Genomic DNA, 17,297 nt, shown 5'->3' with positions numbered 1-17,297 from the left:
CTTCATGGCTTTACTGTTATAGAAAGGGATTTTTGAAGTAAAACAGCTCTTTAAGAGAAATTAAGGAGCAATCCTATGCTTAAGCCCATTGATTTCAGATACGGCTAATTTTGTAGGATTTGGCTGCTTTTTTCCTGAAGTGTACTTTAGCACAATAGATAGTATGTATGCTTACAGATCAGGCCTATACTTCATAGAGACGGAGACAAAATGTTGAAACTTCATACCAGCCATTTCCCAACTCCTAGCTCTGTTCTCTTAGAAAGCATGCTATGCCATTAGCATCTCCTTGGCTACTTTGTATGCTTAGATCTTAGGAATCCATTAACACTTACATGCAATAATGACACCCTAAATTCACTTTATAATGGGAAATGCCAGACAAAATTAGCAGCATCCTTCCCATCCTTTAAAAGCTACACTGATACATCCATGCATATATCAGACTTTTCTCATACTATAAGCACATATATAAAAACACACACTTTTAACATTTTGGGGAAGAATACTGAAGCATACCCACACACTACTGGCTCTTGAGTAGTCCAAATAGGTGCAAATTTTAAACTTCACAGTTACAATGAAATGGCCCAAACAGTCCAGACTTTTTGCCATTCTACTGATAAAATGCAAAAACTCAGAAAGGCAGAAATTAATTTCCATTTCAGAACAGACTGACACTATAATTGATTTTATTCTGTGAACCGCTCTGAGACCTCCGGGTATAGGGCAGTATATAAATTCTAATAATAATAATAATAAAGTTTTTTGTAGACTTTTTTCAAAATAATACCCGTCAGAGATCGTTTTCTTTTAAGCACATGATTAATGCATAAAGCCAGTAAAATTGATAGGGCAAAACGTATCTGACAGGTTTCAATACCAGTGTTTGACTAGTCAGAAGTCATAAACTGAATTCTTGCCTCTATATGAATGAAGCCTATCACAGTCCAACACACTGACTTAAATAGACATGATTATGGTCATTGTTCATTTGCAACATTTATACCAGGAACAGCCAGGAGCTGTGTACTCCCAGGTCTGCGTGAGGCAATACCCAGACCTCCCAGGGACTAAAACATCCGGTACTATATGGGCCTGGGTTGTTAAATTGCACACATGGAGTAAGTATTCCCCTCCATGTTGCTCTCCAAACCAGATGTGCATACAAATCCAACATATACAAGTGGCCTCCAAAACAGCAGAACACCTGCAGAACACACTTCAAACCCCTCACAATACAGGACTTGATGTATTCAGAAATATTTATTTATAAACTGCTTCAATTACTGATTATTTATTTTTTAAAAAGTCTCAAACAACAGCAAAACCAGTTCAAGATTCACTGGATTGCATTCAATGTTAACATTTCAGAAGTATTTAGTGAAATACTTTATTTACACTAGAAAAATGTACAAGCTTACCAAGAGACACCAAAGCAACTCTTCTTCTTAGCCTTCAGTTGTGAAGAGGAGCAATGGTCCCAGAAACATCACATTCTGGCAGAGTACTTTCCTTTGCCTGCATAAAGGATAGCACCCTCTCCCCAAAATAGGGAACCCTCAAACAAGATAGGATGAACCTTCTGCTTGCATTTTAAATACAGTTAACAGCAAACCAAAGAAGTGACAGACAAATAGAGAGGGAAGAAATTCATTTAACAAGTGGGTAACTACTGAAGTGGCCGCTTATTCAGATACTTGCTGGCTTGTTCTTCCATCTGCATGGCAAGGGTTAGTTCTTCCAGAGTGTCTATGGAAGAGGAAGGAGACAGAGAAGATAGATGTCAGCATGAGACCCCTTTTGGGGGCATCCAGAAAACATAAAAAGAACCACACATCTAGACACTCCATTAATTTCTTTCTGACCATTCTGGTGGCAGTAACAGGATCCAGCAGGCAAGAGCCTGAGTTACCTTACCAGGACCATTTTGACAAGTGGGTGAGACCCACATGTCAATCACCTGACACCCTACTTAAAAGCTGGGCTGCAAAGGACAATACCCAAGGGCCTTGCTCTAATTGTCAATCAGCTGGTTGGTGCTTGCAGCAAGTCATGTTTTGGGCAGGGATCAGCTGCACTATGGAGTTTATGGAGTTCCTATTTGGAATTCAGATCGTGCAGCCAGTCTCTCCAGGACTTGCTGTCAGCCACTGCTGTCTTGTCCCATTCAAGTATATGAAAAATATCTTCTAGCAAAATAGCATTGTGCATGACTGAAAACAAAAGTGAAACTAATTTTTTGCCTCAGGATTGTAATGTTTACAAAGAGAGCCACCTAGTGAATGCTTTGTAAAATGCCTATTCCTTTAGTTCTGGAACATCACAGTACAGTGTAGGGGTTATCAACATTTGGGGGACCCATGGGCACATTTGGAAAACTGAGAAACCGTCATGGAGGACCACACACTCCACAGCAATGCATGAACCCACCCCAGTGCAACTGCCTCACTCAGTAACAGTGCAACCTCTTAAATTCCACACCCCACACTGAACACTTGTCTTACAAGGACAGAATTCCAGAATTAAACAAACAGCTCCATACTGACCCCCCCTTCCTCTCCAAGGATGTGCACTAAGAGGACAGCGGTGATTCTCTTCCAGCCTGTGGCAATGTATTCCTGGGAATCACACACCATGTGTTTAACCAGTCCAGTAGTCAAACCGCGGTATTGCCTACCAACTCTACACTTTAGCGCCACAAAGCTCCTTCTCAAAGTGCAAAGGAAGTACAGTATAGAGGTGCGCAAACAGCAAGTTGTAAGAAAGCATAATTTATTATACTGCACGTTATTGTTGATCACTGTGCATGCCTGTTAAGGCACTAACCATAGCTTTGAATTTTTGAAGTTTTGCAGAGCTTGTGTCAACATGAGATGGTTTTAAGATCAGAGTTAAAACTAACATGTTTTCTTTTTAAAAAAATCAATTAATACACTCTAGCTAATCTTTTGTAAGGGAGGCAGGCACAATGCGATAGTAACCTAAACTCTGCCTGAAATTTTCACTCCTATGCCCGTCTCTCATGCAGTCAGTTTGGCAGAAGGCCATCTCTATTTTATCCTTCCACTATTTTATTCATGCCTTTTGCCTAGAAGTCTTTTTATTCAAACCATTTTAAGTCTCCCCACATCATTTATGCAGTACAGGTGGTAACCGCTTTGCATGCAGTCAACTGACGCGTGGGTCCTTTCGGACCTGGAAAAGGGCTTAACGGGGGTAGGCTTATGCATGCTCCACCTATGCACGTGGGGGCCAGGAACAGAACCCCCACGCAAATTGAGAGTTGCCTGTACTTTCTGGACAATCATGGTAAAGCCTTACATCTCTACCCGGCCTCCATCATCTTATGTGGCAAGCAATTTTGGATAGCAACTGCATCGCTTCTATATTCTATGTAGTGTTTAACAAACAAATGGCAGTTTTCGTAGCATAGCTGAACATCCTGTCACAGGGAAGTTGAAAAGCCAACTCCCCAAAGCACCAAGCATTTTAATTTCTATGTTACTTCCTGCAGTGTGTTACTGAAATACAGCACCGGTACCTTTCAGGCAGAGGAAATTTTTGGATCCTTCATTTACGAAGCACTGGGCTTGATACACAAATTCCTCCAGGTCATATTCTGGTTGTTCTGCAATATCCAGGAGACAGTTGCAGTCGTTCATTTTCTGAGTACGAAAGGTGAGTAAAGTTAGGAGTTTCTCTTGCATTTACAGAACAAACTCATGTTACTGGAAAGACTGGCTTAAAATTTGCACTGAAATCTTGTTGCATGCTACTTGATCTAGGATAAGCATCATTTCAGAGTTGCAATTTCAGTTCTTCAGCAGTAAAAGCCACTTGAACCCAGAGACCATCAAGAGGATTTGGTGCACTACCCACCAATACATACCTCCCTGACTTCCTTAAGCTCTTCTATTGCCTTCTCCTCAAGCTCACTTATCCGGGTGACAGCCTCACGGAAACTGGACAGATGAGACAGCTCATCTTCAGAAAGCTGCTGTTTTGACAAGAGAAAGTATTAGCACAGCCTCACTAAGCTCTACTCGCCAAACAGATTGCCCTCCCGTTCAGCACATGCAAACCTCATTAAGGTGGGCTGATTCTTCTTCACTGATATCCACCTCTTCATTTTCGGTTTCCATGCAGTTCTGTGCTTCTCCAGCTGTTCCATTGTGAGGGAGCTCCTTCACTCTGAGAACAGAAGGGAAGACTTCACATAGAATCCAGCCTTGGTAAAGCACTTAATGGCCTGTACACAACACAGGTGAAGCCTGATGGTAGGACTCAACACTGCCCTCTTCCAGTCATTCTGTCTGCGCAAGGATTCCAGAACAATACCCCGTCCCGTCCCCCACCCTGTTCTGGAGGTTCTCCCAACCCCCACAAGCCAATTAATTGGGGGCCACAGAGGGGAGGACAGGGGGAATGCCCCATTGCACAAGCTGAAGCTCATGTGCAGGGCTTCCACTGGTGGTGCTGGTTAGATGAACGTGAAAGCCTGAGGCCATTTGAAAATTGCAATTCTAAAATAGCTTTTCCTTCCACAAATACATTCTGACTAAGATCACTTGTATGACCAACAATTTACCCCCGTGTTAAGGATGAGATTTGTAAGTCCAGAAATCACTCACCTATCAGCATACCGCAAGGTATTTAGGGTATATTCACAGGAATTCATGCCTGGGGAGATCATTGCAATCTGAAAGCAAATTAAAAAATTCATCTCTTATTTTCTATACAATTACAGTCACTCTCATCCATCTAGCCTGCGATGCTGTCCCAGAAGTTCTGCTTCACTGATCCCATCAACAATGAAGCACCTTCAGTTTTCTTGTTTCTGCACCTTCATCGTATTTACTTGGAATTTAGACTCCACAGAAATCTATGGGCTTTTTCCAAGCAAACATGTTTAGGTTGTCACCCTAATGCAACTAAGATCCTGAAGGAGAGCAATTTTAACATCTGTATGTTGATAAGCTTTGCTCTAGATTCCAACATACCGGCTCATGAACCAGTGCAACAAAATATTTGATCAAGAAGTTTGTTTTGGCTTTCTGCATAAATCAAGAACTGCATATAATTTCTTTAAGATACACTGGCATAGCTATTTTACTTGTTACTAGAAACAGAATAAATTAAAATCAAGTGGTAACTTCAGCAAGTTCCTGCCATTTCTGTGATCACAAGGCTAGCTATTTAACTTACCATACAGGTTCTGGAATTTGCTCCAATGAAGGAATCCCTCAGCACTTGGGTAAGTTTGCTCTCCCGAAAAGGTTTGTGTTGTTTATTTTGGCCTAGAGCGCGGATACATTCCTGGGGATAGGAGGAGAAATAGTCATAGTTGAACAGAGTTTAGGATCATCAACATCATGGCTATATAGCTAAACACTTTGTTTACCTTAAGTCGAACCCTAAGTCTAACCACTTAGTTAGGAATGCACAGTAGGATGTGGCTCCAGGTGTTGCTGATTCCCAACTCCCACATCCCTGGCCATGCTAGCTGGGCTTGATGGGAGTTAGAAGTCTAACCTCACCTGATGGGCAATAGGTTCCTTTGAAAAAAAGGTTGCAAGAAATCCTGCAATGTCTCAAGACTGCCCTGCTCTAGGTAACTTTGAAATATTATCACAGGTGCACTTAAAACTTTTGTTTGCCTTGTTCTTTAGATAGTAGACAAAAAGCTTGCAGTGCTCATCACCTACAGCCCCTCAAGAAAAGCGGTTATATACTACTTCACAGTGATTATCTAGAATGATCCAAGAAGCAACATTCCGTTTGGTAAATTTAGCCTCTTGCTCTGTTTTATGAACAAAATTAAAAAGACATACCAGAAAGGTGTGTGTGCAAGTTACATCACCATTTAGAACAGACATGACAATTGGAGTACACTAGGGCTGGGCAATATCTGGTTTTCAATATAACGATATATCGGCAACTAAACATCACGATATATATCCGTGATGGCGAGGGCCTCGCCGGATCTATTTGTGGTGGCAGAAGGCCTCATTTCACCTATCCACAGTGGCAGAGGGCCTCCCTGCAGGGAAGGAGGGCTCTGCTGCGCCTCCCTGCAGAAGCAGAGGGCTTTGTGGGCACCCCCACAGTCAAGGACCTTGCTGCACCTCCCCACAGCAACTGAGGCCTCACTGCGCCTCCCCAGGCTTCCCCACAGAGGTGAAGGGCCCCATCACGCCTTTCCACAGTAGCAGAGGGTGCTCTGCACTTCCCTGGGGCAGCAGAGAACTTTGCTGCATCTTCCCGCAGTGGTGGAGGGCCTTGCTCTGCCTCCACATGGTGGTTGAGGGCTTTAAAGAAGTAAGGAAGTTGTAGATTTAAAAAAAACATTAAGTAAACTTCTATATTTAATATATTTTCAACTAATTTAATAATAGTTCAAGTGATTTCCTAGTCAAGTTGCATCTGCTTCCCCACTCAGAGGTCTAAGTGAAATCTATGCATGCATAAGCCCCACCGAGTTCAACTAAACTTACTTCTACTTTCCTTGTAGTAAGCCCCCGTTAAATTCAGTAGGGCTTGCTTCTGAGTACAGTGGAACCTTGGTTTACGAATTTTCGGTTTACGAACAATCGTAACCCGGAAGTAAGTAAATCAAGGTTTCCGAGACCTACGGCGCTCCGATGCCTTCGCGGAGCCATGGGAGTGCTTCCGCAGCTGCGACCCAGCTGCGTCCGATGCCTTCTGGAGGCCGGGCCTTCGCTCCGATGCTTCTCGGAGGCCCGGAGCAAAGGCCCGTCCTCCGGAAGGCATCAGAGCGAAGGCCCAGCCTTCCCTACGATGCCTTCCAGAGGACGGGCCTTTGCTCCGATGCCTTCCGGAGGCCGGGTTTTCGCTCCGATGCCTTCCAGAGGCCAGGCCTTCGTGGAGCCATCGGAGCGCTTCCGCGGCTGCGGCCCAGTCGTGGATGCTCTGGGCAGCTGTGGAATGGCAGGAGAGAAGTGATTGTGAAAGAGTACCCTGAGCCCCCATCCAAACAATGACTATCATCAGCCCACATAAGAAAAAATGTTAATTTTTTTTCATCTACAATACTGTCTTAATTATTTTATAGTACAGTACATTGATTATTGCCTTCATTTCATGGATCAATGGCCTCATTAGACAGTAAAATTCCTGTTAAGTTGCTGTTTTAGGGGGTGTTTTTCATCGTCTGGAACGGATTAATCCACTTTCCATTGCTTTCAATGGGAAAGTTCACTTCAGGTTAAGTACGCTTCGGTTTAAGTACAGACTTCTGGAACCAATTGTGATTGTAAACTGAGGTACCACTGTAGACATGCATTTGCTTGCACTGCTTACCAACAAACACCCTCCCCTCCATTCTCACACAGTACCCAACCTCCCATTTCAGCAAAAAGCAGCCAGTTAAATCATCTCCCCTCCATTTCCCTTGACAAAGAAGCCCCCCCCCCAAAAAAAACCATTCCACCAATTTCTCCCTTTTTATCAAAGGGAGGGAAGACATGCAAGCAAAGACTTAGTCTCCTTTAAATAAATAAATAATCTTCCTGTTTAATATAGAGGAAAGCTATGGGGGGGGGGAAATAAAACACTTCCCCCTTTTTTTCACCAGTGGGGGTGAAGGATTCCGTTTACTTTATCGCTATATCTTTGATGGCCTAGCCCTGGGGAGTTGCTCCTGGACTGTTAGCAGAATCTGCATTATTAGCCGAGCTCAGAGTTTTTAAGAACAGGAACTTCTGCTAAAAGAGTTAGTTTGTGTGCTTGTGACGGGTTAAAATTTACAGCAGCCCAGGGCTTCTATTCTCATTTCTTTTTAAAATATATTTTAAACACATGCTTATTTTAAATACATTCTATTCTCATTTCTTTTTAAAATATATTTTAAATACATGCTTTTTTCAAGTTGTGTTTTCTACAGATCAGTTTCATTTGTTGAGAGACATTATTTCTCAGCGAGGGGAGGGACAACAAAACAGGGAGAGAGGCAACTGTCTTCTTGTTGAGGAAATAGCAAGAAACATACCAGTGAAGCTGAAAGAGTTTTCTGGTTTGTGCTACTGGTATTCAATGGTATGGCAATTTATTGCACTGCCCTAGACTACCTACAATACCATCTGCCTAGTTGCAGCCAAACTCTTTAAACTTTCTACTAAAATGCCAACAGAATGTTTATTGAAAACTAACTTATCTTCAGGAGAAATCACAAATAGCTTCTAATCTTTTTTGAACCATTTGATCAAATCAAACTTTTATAGAGTTAGAATTGGAAGGAGGTTCAAGAGTCATTTTAACTTAACTTCCAGATAGGGGTAGCCAATATAGTCACTGCAGTTTGGCATTTTGGTATCAGTCTATGCAAGTGAGTTGCAATGCTCAGGCTCCTGGTGAGTTTCTAATATAGCTTTCCGTGCTGAATGTTGCCGAGCTCCTTTTCACAAATTATTCCTAGCTGATGCCCATCTAGTCCTCTCTCATTCTTCAGTGGCTATTCTACAAACTCCCCAAACAGCTTTGTCATAACTAACTGGTTTAGCAAGTGTCTTCTATAATAAGAGTTGCAAATCTGTCTCCATACATCTTGAGTCAGTTTGTCCAAGTCTGCAGAACTGAACAGGCAAATAAACAGTGCTAAAGAGGCTGGTAGTCCTGGATTTTTACCATCATGCCATCATCTGTCTATTCTGCTCTAGTCTAAAACTGCCACAAAATCTTATTGCCTGTGCCATAGATTTACACTGTACCTTCAATGCTAGCAAGCTTTTGTTTATTTCTGCTGCTTCCAACCGTGTCTGCCGATCATTGCTGGAGGTATCAGCACCTCTTTCATTACCAGCCAAGTCCACCAAGGAGAACTTGCCATGAAGTTTTTGTTTTCTGCGCAGAATAATTTGAAAACAAGCATGGGAACGCGAGGAGCTGGCGTTTGCAAATGTATGCCCGGATGTCCTACAACAGAGATAATAGTGTTAATTGGATGATGGGTATTAAATATAATTATATACCAACTGTTCCATATCTTCGCCTCAGAATATGTCAGTATAACTTGTGTTGGCTGTACCTCATCTGTTATGTGCCAATTCATGCTTCTACTTCCAAGTCTAAAGTGAATTTAATATATTAGAAGGATACTAGCCTTTGCAGTATCTGCATGGATCTAATCATGGGGTCTCCAACCAGGCACCCATATGAATTATGGCAGACATCCATCCCACTTGGTGCCCACCAAGCCCCTCTACCCCTCTCTGGTGGGATAGTGTCGGGAGGGGGGGGTTGCCTGATTTTTATTTGATGGAGGAAGAGTCTGACCATTACCAGTTTTTCTTCTGTCGTGTCTTCAGTAGTTTTAGATTTGTAAGGTGTGCCCTGGAGCCCAAAAGGGTGGGAGACACTGCCTAATGTGTTAGAGGGAGGGGGGGATTTATTGGTTAGTTGATTTTTGTCCTTGTTCTTATGATGTATTTTGTGCTTTTATATTGTATTTTTATGTTGTGAACCACCCTGAGATTTGCTAATGAAGGACAGTATACAAAGAAGAAGACGAAGACGAAGAAGAAGAAGAAGAAGTTCAGTGTTTTGGTGTTCCAGTGACATGAATGACTCTCGCTTCACAGTCCCCAGTCACTTTCTCCGAACTCTCCACATCTATGAATCTCTTTGTCTAGGAATCACTTTTTGTAGCAATAAAAAGCCCCCAAGGGTTTAAAGACAGGAGAAAAACAGTGAGTTTATAACAAAAGCAGGTTAATTTAGAACGTGCAAGTTCAGTTTTACTGGTACAAAATTTAGGTTCCTTTAGTAGAGAATTTCTCTTAATTCAAAAAATATTTAAGTGCTTGTCATACAGCTCTTCTGGTTTTACCACCAGAAGACTAAGGCTATGGATAGTCCTCACCCTTTCTTGCAAATTGTCTTCTAAGTGAAGGTAAAACCGATTATATTGTCAACTGCTCCTTTTCCCTAAGAGTTAAGGAGGACATGATAAATGGTCAGAACTACATCCTGCATTAATACTAAGCATGCAGCACAACCAACCTGCAGGCACTGCCTATCTCGATCATCCGGATAACATCCTCAGCACAGCTCACTTGCATTTCTTGCAGGCCAACGACCTGAACCTGCTGTTTGCCATCCTCCAGCACTCGCAGCTTTGCTTTTTTGTTTAAGAGATCAAATAGCTGGATTGGAAAAAAGGGAAATACAAAAAGTTGCAGAAAGATCAGGTGTTGGAAGTGTAGCATTTGAGAAAGCTGCTTTAAAAGGTCTCACATACTTTAAAAATCCTCCTGAAAGTCTCAACTTAAAGTTTTCCAATAAAGAAAGATACAATACATTTATGCATAATGGACTGGAATGTCACTGCAAACTCCCCACGGCTAGGACCTTATGCCAAGCAACACAAAGATTCAATGACACCACATTTTCCATGAATGTAGAGACTGGACTAAGCATTAAAATCAAGAAACTAACGCATGCTAACTGAGGAGTGCCTTAAGAGGAGCTCAACCCTCTCTCCCAAGAGCATGCATTTTCTTAGGGATGTTCACCTCATAACTGGGGATGGTCACATTTTCTATATGTAGCTTGTGGTGTAGCCTCAAGAGCAGTGGGTATATCACATCTCATTCTCAAAAGGACTCCCTCTTCTCAGGTTAAGAAGTGAACATTAATTCCCAGTGCAAGACCATGCAATGCAATGTAGTGCAGTGCACTGCTCTTAAAATGTTTCAAAGATTTCCATTTAGCAGTGTTTAAGATTATACAAACTGTAACAAAGCTGTAACCCTAAGAAGTCTAAAATGGTTTATAATGAGAAGACACCTCTCACCACTGCTAGGCTACTCCAGCTGCAGAAGGGGGATGTTAAGTCTAATACTCCCTGCCATCACCAGATTATATATAGAAGACACCAACTCATCTCCAGCACTCTCAGATCTCAGGAGATATGAAGAATATTTAAAAATACACATGGCCTCACCTTTCCATTATATATTTCAAAGAAAGTCACGTACACTTCCAGACCTAGAGCCTTGTATCTTGGCTGGTTCTGAAGAAGGAAGACATCCTGTGCTGGTAAGGGAAAGACATTTACAGAACAATTATCAAGAGTTCTATGTGCTTTGGGGTCCTTTCTAGAAGTTATTTTACAGCTTATAAAGTGGTTATCTAAAGCATTTGCTGTGGACATTAATACTTAATGTATACCATTTAACCAGAAGTTTAATTGGAAGAGCAGCCTTCACACAGACCTTGCACATTACAATCTATTTTTCCTTATGTTTCCAACTTTTTAAATAAAATTCAAATGAAAATGGTACATACATGCATAAGCATATATTCCTTTAGAGGCCTTCTGCACTTTCCCAGAGAAGTCACCTCCCATAGTCTAGAAAGAGAAAATATATTAAGAGGCAGGTACTCAGCAGTTATAAGGGAATCTATTTTCTGCAACTTTGATTGCAGTATTTGCAAGCACAGAAAATCAATGTTTAAAAGCAGTGGAATTCAGTCCCTGCAGGATCATGCAACAGCAGCCCACACCCAAAAGCTCATTTAAAAGCCACGTAAGTACAGCAGTTATGACTACTGTATATAGATAAATGCTGTGATAGGGCCTTAAGTTCACCAAGCTAAGTCAGAGTGAAAAAGTTCATTAATATCCTGCAACACATACACACATCCCTCAAGAACAAGACACTTACATGGGTTTTTCCACTTCCAGTCTGACCATAGGCAAAACATGTAGCTTTCCCTCCCTCAAATATGGTCTGCACAAGTGGTTTAGCAGTGAACCTGGTCAAACCATAACAGGAAAATGCAAAATATGAATGAATGAGTGAAATTATCACAGTACAAGTGAATTCTCAAAACTCAAATCTTCATAAAACCATTTACAAGAGCATCCACTAAAAGAACTCCATTACAGCTTAATAACTCAAACACTGACCAGATCAGAAGTCTAGAAATTTGCTTGATCACAAGAGCATTGCAGGCTGAAAATGAGAGGTTCCACTAAACTCAAGAGCTACCTTTCTACACTTTCAGCACTCAAAGCATAATGCTGCTTTAGAAGGGGCTATCAGAAGCTCTTGGGTTTCTGAACCCTTTGCTACTATGTATTGTCATGCTACTGCTGCACTGGTAAGTTGGTGAGGGCTGATTAGCAGTACCGTTCTTCTATTATTCATCTGATTTTGTTTTATATCATTTTTTGAAAACTGCTGTGTGACCTTTTTTTAAAAAAAATAAAAGTGGGATATAGCTGTAGTGCTAGCAGAAAGGATTATGTCTACTCCCTGGGGACAGGAACAATCCCATTAGAGCTGAATAGTGAGGCGCAGGGGTTCTGCCCCTCTAGCTTTACACCTCTGCCTTAGAAAAACCTTCTCATTTCAAGTACTTCCATAAGCAGGGATGGGGAACCTCTGACCTGCAGAACACAATTGGCCTGTGAGGCCATTCTGGGCAAGTCTTGCCCACCCTGCACCCAATGCCATGCATGATGTCAGGTATGGGCAGGTAAAGGCAGAGCTTCAAAATAACAATTGGGAGCTTCAAGTGAACTCTCAATTGTTCCATTTTAGCAGCATCGTAAATGGAAACAGCTTCTCCCTCCCAGTGCTACTCTTTGAACTTCTGGTTTGGCCTCAAAAGCAGCAGAGACTATTTGAAAGCCATTTTGCAAACAGTCCCACACAGCTTTTCAAACATGCACTGCAAAGGCGCTTTCAAACAGTCCCAACAATCCAGGTTTCATAGCAAAGAATCAACCAACATCATAGTGACGTCAGATTTGGCTCACCAGGGGTGGGGAGAAAAAGATCTAACCTACTGGCCAGAGAAACTTCATCACCTTTGCCGTAAAGGACTTCCCTGTATACCACGAAGACTGGTGTTTAAATACTAAGGGGATAAAGTTTCTGCTCCCAACACTGAGAATGAACAGATTTGGGAAAGATAGTTAATATGCTTTATTTCTCAAGTATCAAGGATTTCCAGTTATTTTGCCTAACAACAAACTCTGATTTTGTGTGATGTATTAATTGATCCTTAGTGTGGAATTTTTCTGGTTCCTCAGGAGGAATTATTGCTGAATGTCAGATTTCCAGTGCTGCTTCAGATTCACCACCTCCCAACTGAAGCCTCATCACAAGCCCCTTAACCATGAAGGAGCTCCATGCAGCAGGTTCCACAGGTAAGGATCTTCCACTTATCTAGCAACTTCTGTGCATGTAGTGCCAGCATATAAATGATGCAGATATTGAGCTTATACAAGAGGCAATAAAGATTTTTGAAGTGGCATCTTCTGCCTGGAACGCCTGCATGGGTTAAAATCTTTGACAGCTGCATGAAAGAAGCTTCACATGTAACTGGCCATCCACGTCTACTGTCTACTATTTGCCAAGTGTTACAACTCTGTACTCTTCATTCCCTACCAAGAAAGGAAAGACATGCATTACCAATAAACCATTTCATTGGAAGCTTTTTCATCAAACGAGAAGTCAAATCGAAAAGCCTGGTTTTCAAGGTATTTCGTTAGATCCACCTTCACCTTTGGTTCATGCACTAGGATGCTGTTCTTGCTGGCAACAGTAATTATATCACACTCTTTCTTTCCAAGTTCTGTTTAGGAAACAAAAGTAGTTCACACTATAAAGTTGAACCCTATTGATTTGCAATGTTTTGTGGAACTGACAACCTGAGCAGGAAAGCAAAGGTTGAACAACTTGGCATGGGAATTTAAATAGGAGATGAGTAGCACAAGGGAAGCACTGAGGTAGTCAAATGTTAATTGAAAGAATTAGAGGGAGTTGACAAACTGTACAAGCATACTGCTAGATGTTTGCTAAAGAGATTTTCTGATATCTTATTCCTCCCTTGGTGGAGCAAAATACATAACATTGTGTGAGGGACAGGGGATATCGCGAAGTCCCTCCCCTCCTAAGTTCAAGCCAATCCCCGAGCACAGGGGGAAGCAGAGAGAGTTCCGATTCCAGTGGGGAAGCAGGAAGTCGTGTCCGAGGCTCAGGCAAGGTAGAGGAGCCAGGGTCCCAGGTGGGACAGGAAGGGGCGAATAAGGGCGGGAGACCCATCCCCCCAACTCCGGAATTACGCAGAAAGAGGAGGGGAAAGAGGATGGGTCTGCCAAAGCTTTTGTGTTGGAGAAAGACACGCCAAAAGCCATTAGGAGGTTCTGAAACCGACTGACAACATCACTCCGTGTAAATAGCAATGACTTGAGCACTGTAAATACGCAGCACCAATAAAAGAATAAAATGCAGAGCTGCGTAGCGTCGTTACTCTGAAGTAGTCCACTCCGGCCACTGTGACAGCAACCTCCTAATCCTTTTTGGGCTACTTTGGAGTTGCCGGGATGAGCGTGTCAGAGGCGGAGAAATGGCGGCAGATCGCGGAGCAAGCCCAGCAAGAACTGCAGCAGCTGTCGCTGCAGGCGCAGGGGGAATTGAAGGCAGCTAAAGAGGAGACTAAGAAGGTCCAGGACGACCGGCTACAACTTGCGGAACAGGTGAGAGCGCTACAGGAAAAAGAGCAGCAATTAAGGGCGGTGGCGGTAGACCTCCAAAACAAGCTGGATGCAGAGAAAAACAAGGCGGGAGGGGCACCCCAAGTCCAAGTGCTGCCAGGAAGGAGAGCCGGGACCCTAGTAAGCAAGTTCAATGGAGACCCGAGGGAATTTCAGGGCTTTGAGACTGAGATTGTGTATGCTCTTGAGCTGCACCACGATGAGTTCCCTGATGATGAGCACAGGGTAGCGTTTATTGTGGAGCACCTTACCGGGGCAGCCAGGGAGTGGCTAAGACCGTTAATTGCAACAAGGAATCCTTGCATGAAGAATGTCAAACTATTTCTAGAAGGTTTGAAAACGATGTATTCGTCCGATAGTCATATGGATCAGACTAAGGAGGAACTTCATAATTTACGCCAAGGAAATATGACAGTTCGCGCGTATTGGGCGAAATTCACCATGCTGGTGCACAGATTGGGGTGGGAACTTGAGTCCCCCCCAATGCAAGCGGCGTTCTACTTGGGGTTGCATGAGGAGGTGAAGGATGAGCTCTCGAGAGGTCCAAAGCCCAGTAATATGGATCAGCTGAGCAAAGCGGCTCTGGCGGTGGGGGTGAGACAGGAATCCCGGTGGAGCGACAAGCAAGCAACGCGCGCAAAGCGGGCTTGGTTCCCACGGTCGCAGGAGAAGCCACTCCCCCAACAACCCTTTCAAGCCACGCCTGGGGCCAGTCAGGACCAGGAACCCATGCAGATTGATAGCGCGCGCGCGCGGGCTTTTCAAACCCCAGCGGCGCCAAGACGCAAGGAGGGAAGGGGTGGGAATTGCTTTCTCTGCAACTCCCCCCAGCATCTCGTCAGAGACTGCCCACATCGCAGGGAGTGGCAAGGAAAGGCGGGAACGGTTGTGCCCTCCCCCACTGACGCAGCACCACAGCAGGGAAACGGGAAAGCCTGGCTGCAGGAGACAAGGGGCGGCAGCCAGGCACAGTCAGCAGACAACAGCCCCAGCCCACCCACCCGCACAGAGAGGAGCAGAGCCAGCCCACCCCTCCCAGAGCAGGAGTGGTTCTAGAAGTGACGCTCACGCTTCCAAATGGCTATCCCCTGACAGTCCTCGCCCTAATTGACAGTGGGGCGTCAGCGAACTTCTTCTCGAGAAACTTTGCAGAAGAGCACCAGATCCAGCTTCTGCAGCTGGATTTTCCTCTGCACGTGGCAACCATTGACGGCAGAGAGCTGCTGGGAGGGGCCATCACGCATCAAACCCCCCCCATGAGAATGACGGTTGGAAGGCACGCAGAGACACTGGCATTCAACGTCACCACCATCTCAGACCCCCCCATCGTCTTGGGCATGAGCTGGCTGGCGCGCCACGACCCCTCCATCAGTTGGCACCAGAGATGCATCACTTTTGGATCGGACTTTTGCCTGGAACATTGCATGCAGCACCAACCAGGGGAGGGGCCTCCGATAGCCACGGTGGCCACCATGCACGTCAAAGGGGGTGAAGCGATACCCAAGCCGTACTGGGACCTGCAGGAGGTCTTCAGCGAAGCGGAGTCCGACCACCTACCCCCACACAGGCCTTTTGACTGCCAGATCAACCTGGTGCCAGGGGCAACTATACCCCCAGCCAAGCTGTACGCCATGTCAGACCAGGAACTGGAAGATCTGCGCGCTTTCATCGACAAGAACCTCAAGCGGGGGTTCATCAGAGAAAGCAAGGCAGCAGGGGGCAGCCCGGTCTTCTGGGTGGACAAGAAAGACACGCAACAGCGCCGTCTTGTGGTGGATTTTAGACGGCTGAATTCAGTGACAGAGCCAGTGGCTTTCCCCATGCCCAGAGTGGATGATCTCCTGACAGCGGCACGCAGGGGCAAGATTTTCACCAAGCTAGACCTGAGGGGGGCGTACAACTTGATCAGGATCCGGGAAGGCGATGAATGGAAAACCACGATGTTCACGCCTCTGGGCTCTTTTGAATATCTGGTGATGCCCTTCGGGTTGCAAGGGGGCTCAGCATGCTTCCAGGCCTTCATGCACCACGTCCTGGGGTCCCTCCTCTTCAGGAAATGCTTGGTCTTCCTGGATGACATCCTTATTTACTCCAACGACCCAGTGCAGCACGTGAAAGATGTCAGGGAGGTGTTGCAGCGCCTGAAGGAGAACCACCTGTATGTGAAGCTGGAGAAGTGCAAGTTTCACACCAAGGAGGTGGACTTCCTGGGCTACAAGCTGTCAGACAAGGGGCTGGCGATGGACAAGGACAAGGTGCAGGCCATCCTGGACTGGCACAGCCCCAGGACTCGCAAAGATGCCCAACGCCTACTAGGCTTCGCCAACTTCTACAGGAAGTTCATCAAGAACTTCTCTCGCGTTACGGCTCCCATCACTGACTGCCTGAGAGGCAAGCAGAAGTTCAGGTGGACACCAGAGGCGCAAGCAGCGTTCGAAAGCCTCAAGAGGGTGTTCGCCTCAGACCAGAACCTGTTCCACGTGGTTCAGGACGCGCCCCTACGCGTGGAGACAGATGCTTCTGATAAAGCTGTGGGCACCATTTTGTTGCAACTGGACGCCAACCGAGAGTGGAGACCCTGTGCCTTCTTCTCCAGGAAATTGACTCAGCCAGAGCGAAACTACACAGTGTTTGATCGGGAACTTCTGGCGATCCACGCTGCGTTCCAGCACTGGAGACACTTCCTGGTGGGCGCCAAGCACCCCATCCAGGTGTGCACAGACCACAAGAACCTGGAGTTCTGGAGAACTGCCAGGGTGCTCAACCA

The 17,297-nt window shown here is 44.6% G+C and overlaps 1 protein-coding gene across 2 annotated transcripts in view; it reads right to left on the bottom strand.

Annotated features, from left to right (window-relative positions):
• Positions 1 to 269: 269 nt before the first annotated feature.
• The window catches only part of KIF2C (kinesin family member 2C), a 31,079-nt gene continuing 14,051 nt past the window's right edge, over positions 270 to 17,297 (bottom strand). The window contains exons 10-21 of one of the 2 annotated variants that reach the window (XM_035123296.2): positions 13,446 to 13,608; positions 11,688 to 11,778; positions 11,308 to 11,371; positions 10,964 to 11,055; positions 10,021 to 10,163; positions 8,730 to 8,934; positions 5,209 to 5,319; positions 4,635 to 4,702; positions 4,086 to 4,194; positions 3,893 to 4,000; positions 3,545 to 3,668; positions 270 to 1,752 (exon numbers count right to left, since the gene is read on the bottom strand). In XM_035123296.2, coding sequence (XP_034979187.1) covers positions 1,673 to 1,752; positions 3,545 to 3,668; positions 3,893 to 4,000; positions 4,086 to 4,194; positions 4,635 to 4,702; positions 5,209 to 5,319; positions 8,730 to 8,934; positions 10,021 to 10,163; positions 10,964 to 11,055; positions 11,308 to 11,371; positions 11,688 to 11,778; positions 13,446 to 13,608 — 1,358 coding nt within the window. In that variant the 3' untranslated portion in view covers positions 270 to 1,672. The remainder of the gene's footprint in view (positions 1,753 to 3,544; positions 3,669 to 3,892; positions 4,001 to 4,085; positions 4,195 to 4,634; positions 4,703 to 5,208; positions 5,320 to 8,729; positions 8,935 to 10,020; positions 10,164 to 10,963; positions 11,056 to 11,307; positions 11,372 to 11,687; positions 11,779 to 13,445; positions 13,609 to 17,297) is intronic. The other variant, XM_035123297.2, reaches the window with a different exon arrangement.

Source organism: Zootoca vivipara, chromosome 7 (genome assembly GCF_963506605.1).
Source record: "Zootoca vivipara chromosome 7, rZooViv1.1, whole genome shotgun sequence".
Lineage (NCBI taxonomy): Eukaryota > Metazoa > Chordata > Lepidosauria > Squamata > Lacertidae > Zootoca > Zootoca vivipara.
This window is presented reverse-complemented; position numbering and strand designations above follow the sequence as displayed.